Below are 9266 nucleotides of genomic sequence, written 5' to 3' on the forward strand. Positions count from 1 at the left end.
GTGAATAATTATTGGAAGGGAATTACAATGCTTTCATTTTTATGTTGCTAACAATTGAGGAATGCATTAAAGATTACCTTACGTATGTGGGCAGCTTTATAGATAATAAATGTGTCCACAGAGAAACATCAGAACTAAATAACAGCAAAACCTTTTCAGCAATTAAACACCTTAATATTAGATAAAAGTATTCAGCATTGAATAGTTAAGTTATGCATTGTGACCATTTCCTTTTCCACATCATCATCAGAAGCAATCAACACAGATTTCGCGTAACTTCACCAGCTTTTTAGCAATGCAGTAAAGGGGTGGGGGTGGAATCTTTGGGTCATTATGGTACATGAAAAGTTTTATGAGACAACTTGGCAAGCAAACTATCAATTATTCATGAAAACCCATGCTGGAAATTAAATTTCACCAAGATGCTGTGAATTTTACTTCAGGAATAAAAGACATCTATAACTGTGATGATAATGAGGAATGTGGGCAGCATTATACACAGCAGGAGATGCACAGCTTCCTGGAAAGTCGGGAGGGGGAGAGAGAGTGGAGTGCCACAAGAGAACTGAGACATTAGAGGGCATTAATGGGGGGCGGGGGCAAAATGAGAGAGAAAATGTTAATACAGTATTTTCTTTTTACTCAAGATGCCACAGTCCACAATTTAAAGGGGAATCCCTGTATATTATTACAGTGGTACCTCAGGTTACATACGCTTCAGGTTACAGACTCCGCTAACCCAGAAACAGTGCTTCAGGTTAAGAACTTTGCTTCAGGATAAGAAGAGAAATCAGGCTCCGGCGGTGCAGCAGCAGTAGTTAAAGTGGTGCTTCAGGTTAAGAACAGTTTCAGGTTAAGAACGGACCTCTGGAACGAATTAAGTACTTAACCCGAGGTACCACTGTACTGCCTTTTACTGAAAGATATTAAATAAGCAGTTAGTGCCATTTGATAATGATACATCTGGCAGGGTTACCATAAATACCTTTATTAGATTTTAAACCAAATCTATCTTAGATCAATTACATGATACCAAAAGGCTGAAAAAGAAGATAGAGATGACATGAAGACCTTTTGCAGGGGCTCAGCCACTGAGTTATGACTCTATACAATGTTTCATTTTTGCAAGTTAAAAGGTAAAGGTAAAGGTACCCCTGCCCGTATGGGCCAGTCGTGACCGACTCTGGGGTTGTGTGCTCATCTCGCTTAAGAGGCCGGGAGCCAGCGCTGTCCGGAGACACTTCCGGGTCACGTGGCCAGTGTGACGAAGCTGCTCTGGCGAGCCAGCACCAGTGCAGCGCACGGAAACGCCGTTACCTTCCCGCTATAAAGCGGTACCTATTTATCTACTTGCACTTAGGGGTGCTTTTGAACTGCTAGGTGGGCAGGAGCTGGGACTGAACGACGGGAACTCACCCCGCCGCGGGGATTCGAACCGCCGACCATACGATCGGCAAGTCCTAGGCACTGAGGTTTTACCCACAGCGCCACCCGCGTCCCCCTTTTGCAAGTTAGTCTATATCATTATCAGTCTTCTCCAATATTGCTTCGCTGGCATCATCAAGAGAAATATCATAGGTTCATTTCAAGATACCTGTTACTTTTCACATAAAAGATCCCAAATCTCCTCCCCCACCTGCCAGGCATTGTGATGAAGCAAAAAATATGAACAAGTCTGGGTATGCAAGCTTCAGTGATAGTATAGTTTGTTGGTTGTGGATGCAAATCGGCAGTTATACAACCTGTACCACAAACTGAAATGCAGCTGCTGAACTAATTCACTGTTGCCTAGCGACGGAGTGGCCTTCTCCAGAAACTGAGCTAACAAGTTTAGGGTAGCCTTGAACAATGGGGCATTGTTTGTCATATTTAACAAGGCTGGAAAGTCTGTATAAGCCCAACTCTGCAGGTTTTAAACCCTTTCCCTATGGCACTAATAGAAATAGATAGGAGCAACAGAACACTGAAATAAACACATTTTTCAAAATGTATAAACCACACAATAAATTGAGGGTCGTTTATATTTATTAGACTTTGTCAGCAGTACGAGACAGTAAGTCAATATTGGACAAATAAACCAAGGGAAGCTGTAAGACCATGGGGAATGTGAGAGGGGGTAGTGGGTACAGAAAACTAAGGGGGGAGATTGTTATGCCCAGAGGAGGTGAGATGAGGTGAGAGTTATGACCTTGAAATGCAAGGATTTACCATTGCATAATAGAGTTGGAAGGGACCTTAGAAATCATCTAATCCCAATTCCCTGCTCAATGTAGGATCTGCACTGCAGGATGCAACCACAGCCTCCATAACAGGTGGCTGTTCCAAGCTTCACTTAAACAAGAGGCCTCAACCTCTTGAGGCAGCCTGCTGCACTGTTAAACCAAATCTTTCTTTTAGAAAGTTTTTACTAATGTTCAACTGAAATCCACTTTCATGCACTTTGCACCCATTAATTGCAGACCTGTGCTCTGGAGCAGCAGATAAAAAGCCTGCTCCATCTTCTGCATGAGAGCCCTTCAGATATTTGAAGACCACTATCTTTTCTCCTCTTAAATCTTCCTCCAGAATAAACTCACTCAGCTCTTTCAACCATTCCTCACAGGATTCGGTTTCTAAACTTCTCACCATCCTGGGCCTCTGGACTTTCCTAACAGATATACTTACAGTACAATCCTATTCAAAAGTCTCACCAGCAAAGCAAATTAAATGTTTAAAAACAGGTATATGAAATATGTCTTCCACACAAGAAGGAACACACATGCAGAATTACTTGAATGTAAATGGAAGCATACAGATTGACTACTTATTGTTTGTAACCTTCTTCTTTTAGCTAGAAAATCCATTTACAGTGGTACCTCGGGTTAAGAACTTAATTCGTTCTGGAGGTCTGTTCTTAAACTGAAGCACCACTTTAGCTAATGGAGCCTCCTGCTGCCACTGCACCACTGGCGTGCAATTTCTGTTCTCATCCTGAACCATCCTGAACCCGAGGTACTATTTCTGGGTTAGCGGAGTCTGTAACCTGAAGCGTATGTAACCTGAAGCGTATGTAACCCGAGGTACCACTGTATGACTGCACGATGGTGTAACTCACACACACACAAAAGTTTCCTTACCTTGAATGGGTTTTGTGTGCTCTTGTATTTCACAGCGAGCAGCTCCTGTAGCAACATCCCAAACAATGATCTTCCCAGTGGCATCAGCAGAAGCCAAGCGCAAAGAATAAGGTGATCCAATATTGTGGTGGTAGTTTTCCTTAGCCCATTTAACCTAAACATAGGAAGATAAATAACATTCAGATATATTTGTAACATAAACAGAAGCATGAAATACTGTTTTTAACAAACTGCGTTTTTATACTGTATTTTAATGTTATGAACCACTCAGATCTACAAATGAAGGCCGGTATATAAATTTAATATAAATAAATAATGGAACTGAAGAAATTAGAACCTGAGACTAATACTAGTATATGCAACTTACAAATCTGTAACATGAGGTTGTATAGTAAGTAATAAATGTATTGGGAAGAGTGAATAAATCCCAAGGCGCAAACAAATCTAATACCACCAATATTCTTATATGGCAATTTGAAATTAATAAATTTCAAATTCACAGCACTGTCTCTGACAGTGAACTCAAGTGGTAAGTGCTGACGGAAATTAAACCAAAGCATGAGGAGGACCACCAAGATGTGGAGAAGTACAACAAATTTAAAAAAAACAACAGAACAAGCACCTCCCCCCACAAGAGCCCAGTGAAGATTGAATATACTCTGTAGCCTCTGGATATACTCTGTAGCCACAAAATGTTGAGTGTTAGGTAAAAAAGAAAAATAAGAGAACTGGACGATAGGAATGAAATATCTTGATTGAAAATAATGGCTCACTGGAACATTGAACATGAACACTTTCTGTCAAGAGGTGTGGTTAGATAGCAATACGCTTGTTACTTCTTACAACTGAAACAGCATTATGAAAACAAATGCAATTACTGCCTAAACATGATAGGGTTGCTGTTTGATTATTTTCTCTTACCTGATTTTTACATTAAACAGGTTACAATGTTATTAACTTACCTTGACAACATTAGCTTTGTGCCTTTCCAAAACCTGTAGGGTCTGGGCAGTCTTGGAATCAATAACCAGAACAAGAGAATGGCATCCATATGCAATCAACCCTTGCCAGCCCCTAGAAAATAGTAATCATACTGTCAGACACAAAAACATAATTTTGGTAAGCTGTAGAACAAAAACAAAGCCAAAACATATGAAATGCATGATTAAACTACACTGCTTGGAGACTGGTGTTAAGTGGTATATAAATTATAGAAATAAATTAGGTCCAAAGTTATAGTCACTGAATGTCTCAAACCATCCTCCACTCCCAAAAAAAGGGGGAAGTGAAAGCAACTCTAGCTGAATCACTAGAGAACTGAAAGAATCTTTTGGCAACCACTCCTACGCATAAAAAGAACCCCCAAATTGTTGTATTTATCAACTGCAGGAGACTTTCCCCTTCAGTTTTCCAGTAAAGGCAAGTCTTGTGCTTTTATTTCTACCCTACCGTAAATCCCTCCCCTCGTGACATCTTAACTGCATACAGCTTTCATTTCCGCTTAATAAGGACAGGCTGCAACAAAACATGCCTCTCCTGTATGGGTCTCTACAGCCACAGCAAGCGCTGTAACTCTCCCAGTGGTTTGACTTTACCCCCGAAGGTGCGCTCTTCTGTCGTCTCCCGAAGACAGAAAGATGCCAACCAAACCAGTTCAAGTTTCTTCATCCTATACTTAACCCAGTTGCCAAAGCTCACATGCCCATGATGCTGCCTGCTCCCATAATCAAGCACTACACCTGTCATCCTTTCTTAACCCACACATGGCTGGCACCCGTCTATATTGGGGGACCTTGGAAAGAGTGTGCCTTCAGCAGAGCAGTCAAACAGTTACATACATGTCAGCCCACACATGTTACATACATGTCAGCCCACACACGTTCCATACAGTGCTTTTTTCTGGGGGGACGCATACCCCTAAACATTTTGTGAATCTAAGTTTAGCCTCATTGAGGAGCAGTATTTCAATATGAGTAGGAAAATGAGAGTACCCCTAAACATTTTTTTGGGGGGGGGGGAAGCACTGGTTCCATCCATAAAAACACACACACACAAAGTGCTTTTTAAAAAAAATGTTTAGGGGTGCAGTGGTACCTCGTGTTAAGAACTTAACTTGTTCTGGAGGTCCGTTCTTAACCTGAAACTGTTCTTAACCTGGGGTACCACTTTAGCTAATGGGGCCTCCCGCCGCCGCCACGCTGCTGCCGCACGATTTCTGTTTTTCTCACCCTGAAACAAAGTTCTTAACCCGAGGTAATATTTCTGGGTTAGCAGAGTCTGTAACCTGAAGCGCCTGTAACCTGAGGTACCACTGTACTCTCATTTTGACTCAAGAAAATCACCATTTTATAGTTCAAATTGGGGGAAATAAAAACAGTACAGTAAACAGACAAAAGCACAAAGATTCACAAAATGTTTATGGGTATGCTTACCCCTGCGTACCTCCAGAAAAAAAAGCACTGTATATACATACACATACACACACTCACACACACATGTACCATAACCCCATACAGACTTTAGTAATAGTTTGCGTTATGCAGCTCTTCTTGAAGACTCTATGAACTTCACACAACTGCCATTAGCAGCTTACACGCCTCAGGGAAACACTAGATCCTTTGCTCCTAAAATCCCCTCTCACATTAGGACCATAAGGCTGGTCGGTCTTAGGCGCCCCTCTCACGCCCATACACTGCGACCCTGTGCACGCCTACTCGCGAGTATGCCTCGCTGAAGTCTACGGGGCTCCAGCATGTGAGATGGGACGTCCACCTCTCTCTCTTTCTCTCTGGTAGCTCGCGCGGAGCTATAACGACCCTCTCTCTGTCCCCCGCCGGCCTGGGTGGCCTGTGCCCGCCTCCTCCCCGGTCCCTCGCCGCTTCCTCCACTCACCAGTCCGCCGCCCCTCGGTTCTGCGGGTTGAGCGCCCCGGTGAGGGTCCGGGCTGACAGCTTGATGTTGACCATGTAGGGCTGCATGGCTGTGAAGGGAACAAGGTGGGGGCGGACCGGTGGGCCAGAGCGGCCGACAGGTCAGGGGAAAGTACCTACGGAGAACTAAGGAAGGAAGCGATCTCCGTTAGATGGCGCACCACCAATCCAGCTCCCCGACTGATCCGCTGTACCCCCTCAGCTGAAGAAGATTGGTTCCGCCCCCAAATGATAGTTTGGAGTTTGTGTTGGGGGCGAGGGGGGAAGGGGATCCTAGGCAAGATTGGGCAGGGCTCCCGGCTGATTCTTTTCCGTGTACTAAGGCAACGGAAACTGCTGTTGTTTAACCCGCCTTCGTTCTCTTTTGAGCATGCTCAGGAGCCTTCAGAGCAGACATTGCCTTTAGTTTCTCGCTTTAGTCACGCGGACGGGATTTCTGCCGTTTATTATTTTACTGCCTTGCGATAGAGCGAGGAGGCAGGGATTGTTCAGAGAAACGAAGGAGATGTAACTAAATCTTGAGCAGGAAAATGCACGATATTCGCAATTCTAATTTATTTTGGGAGGGTTTTTTTGGCGGAGGGAGGCGTGCCAGTGATGCCAGAAGCAAAAGTGTGTGTAGAAGAACTATGAATGTGACTACTTGGCACTTTAGGCGCTCACAGAACCCTCCCTACCCTTCACTTAAGGTGAACAAGAGGTATTACCTGAATTCAAGGATACAGTATATAGCCAGACAAAAACAGTCAAGGAGGATGCAAAAAAGGGCTGGTGAAGGATGCGGCTTAGAGACCACTATGCCTGGGGGGGAGGGGTGGCCTGGGGAGAATCCCAAGGACCAGATAGAGATGCATGATGGGCTGCATTTGGCCCCTAGTCCCGACATTTCTCTTTCCTAGTGTAAGGTAGTTAAGGGTTCTCTGGAACACGTTTTGAAAACCACTGGCTTGCTGCCTGTTGCCTTGAGGTTGTTAGAAAGAAACAAGACAAATTTACCTGACCAAGCTTGGATGAAAACTCTCCTTAGGAATAATTTTCTGGTTGGTAACTGGCAGCTTTTTACAGAAGATATCTATTTTTAAGCCTAACAAGCCTTGTGGGACTGAAAAGCATGTTATTTTGTACTTTCTCTGTGATTTGTCCTTCCCAAGTGGGCAGAGGCTGGCTTGGTGCTGTATTGAAGACAAAAGAAGACCAGGCAACTGGGTAGCAAGGAAGCTCCCAGGAAGCACAGATCAGAGAATGTCTCTCCTGCTTCTCTTTTACTCCTGGCTCTGCACCATTCATGCTTTCTATAATTACTTGAGGATTTTGCTGTTCTGGATAATGCCTTGTGTTGATAAGCTGTTTGCAAAGAGTGATTGCTATTTTCCGCTTTGTTTGGCTTGAATAGACTTGTGAGGTAGCAAGGTGACCGCAATTTTGTAGGAGTTGTATAGGTTTTTGTGATACTGTATTGTAATAATTCAGAAATTTAATCCTCTGATGGGAAGAGACAAACACATTTTCCAAACAATGCTTTGAGAAACAATAGGATAATTCTGTTTACCTGTCAACGTGCTGTTATCATAGATACCACCAGATTGATACATCTAGTTTTCTATGTTATTCTTGGCACACAGCCCTTTGTGTGTAGGTTACACAACTTTCTGGGAAGATGCATCTTGCATACATATTGTGCAGGGTGACTTTCCTTCCCTGATGCTAACCCTAAAGCTATTAAAGTGGCCTTTCCCAGCCTTGATTCCCCATATGTTGTGGAATCACAAGTTATTATAAGGTGAGCAGAGTCTGAGAAGTGGATATTTTTCATTCCATTTTTAAAAAGACAGCTATAATATTTTGCTATGCCTAGATAGAAGAGGTAGATAGGATTTCAGTCATGTATGAAGTCCTGCCATGTTGCAATTTCTTGCCACCCACAAGAGTTTTACACTTACAGCCCCCCCTTTTTTAGAGGGGAGTAACAAAGATAGGGCTTCTTGTCCCATTTCCCTGTAGGTACTGGGCAACATTTATTGTGTGAATATCATTAGTGAAAAGTTTCTCCACAGCTGTCACCAGCTGTGGAACTTTAGTTACTGTACATTGAACAGCACCCACACATAAGATGCTGTGCAGCTGCTTATAAAATGGAAATATTACAGTGTCCTGATTCAGATAGCATTCACACATTCAAATTCAATATGTTTTACTTGCATTTTCTACTAGCACTCCAACATAGTCAGGTTATGCACATGAGCAGCCAACTGACTGCCAATGTATTTGAAGCAATCAGTAGTCCAACGGCTACTTCAGAGCTGCCTGTATTTTGCTCTCATCCCATATAATCAAAGAGATCAGTGGTCTTGCTATGGTGCAGTGAAACACTCCGGCCATTTTTACCTTTTACCTAACCCATTTGTTTGCAGCCAAGATCTGTTCTGCACAGATACATACCAGTTTTTGGAGGGGAAATGGGCAAGGTATATCCTGCTGCAGTGCAACAGAACATTTCGGGGTGTGGCACCAGAGTACAATCCTACAATTTCACCTACAATGTCCATAATAAGGGGTACATTTTTACAAGATGCACCAGTGTTCAACAAACCTGCTTCTTAAAAAAAGTAATCAGTCTTTTTGCAATAAGAAAGGTGATGGGAAATGCACTGGAAAATATGGTATAACTGTTGTTGTTGTTTAGTCATTTAGTTGTCTCCGACTCTTCGTGACCCCATGGACCAGAGCACACCAGGCACTCCTGTCTTCCACTGCCTCCCGCAGTTTGGTCAAACTCATGCTGGTAGCTTCGAGAACACTAGCCAACCATCTCGTCCTCTGTCGTCCCCTTCTCCTTGTGCCCTCCATCTTTCCCAGCATCAGGGTCTTTTCCAGGGAGTCTTCTCTTCTCATGAGGTGGCCAAAGTATTGGAGCCTCAGCTTCAGGATCTGTCCTTCCAGTGAGCACTCAGGGCTGATTTCCTTAAGAATGGATTGGTTTGATCTTCTTGCAATGGTATAACTAGCCCTTGACTATGATGTAGGGCTCATCCAGACTTCTTGTGCTGCATTTCTAGGCACAAGTCTGTGCTTTAAAGCTCCCTCTGATTGCTTTTTTTGTTGCCTGGTGCTTTCCCCAGAAAAAGTCATTCTTTACTTCAGAAAACCCGAATTGCTGTTTGTTCTGATCCAGTGTTAAAGAGCGTGTTTCCTTGGGGAACATGATGGGAGAAAAGAAAAA

At 43.3% G+C, this 9266-nt stretch overlaps 1 protein-coding gene across 3 annotated transcripts in view; it reads right to left on the minus strand.

The window, feature by feature from the left end:
• Positions 1–6383, minus strand: part of WDR11 (WD repeat domain 11) — a 58711-nt gene extending 52328 nt beyond the window's left edge. Inside the window, exons 1-3 of one of the 3 annotated variants that reach the window (XR_014526887.1) lie at positions 6009–6379; positions 4079–4190; positions 3117–3270 (exon numbers count right to left, since the gene is read on the minus strand). Coding sequence is in view for 1 of the 3 variants with exons in the window: in XM_083506107.1 (XP_083362233.1) it covers positions 3117–3270; positions 4079–4190; positions 6009–6094 (352 nt within the window). In the remaining 2 variants the exon portion in view is untranslated. Of the gene's footprint in view, positions 1–3116; positions 3271–4078; positions 4191–5692; positions 5958–6008 lie in introns of those variants that run through there. The other 2 variants (XM_083506107.1, XM_083506108.1) reach the window with 2 other exon arrangements.
• Positions 6384–9266: the final 2883 nt, after the last annotated feature.

This window comes from Podarcis liolepis, assembly GCF_965112155.1.
Source record: "Podarcis liolepis genome assembly, chromosome: 5".
Classification (NCBI taxonomy): Eukaryota; Metazoa; Chordata; class Lepidosauria; order Squamata; family Lacertidae; genus Podarcis; species Podarcis liolepis.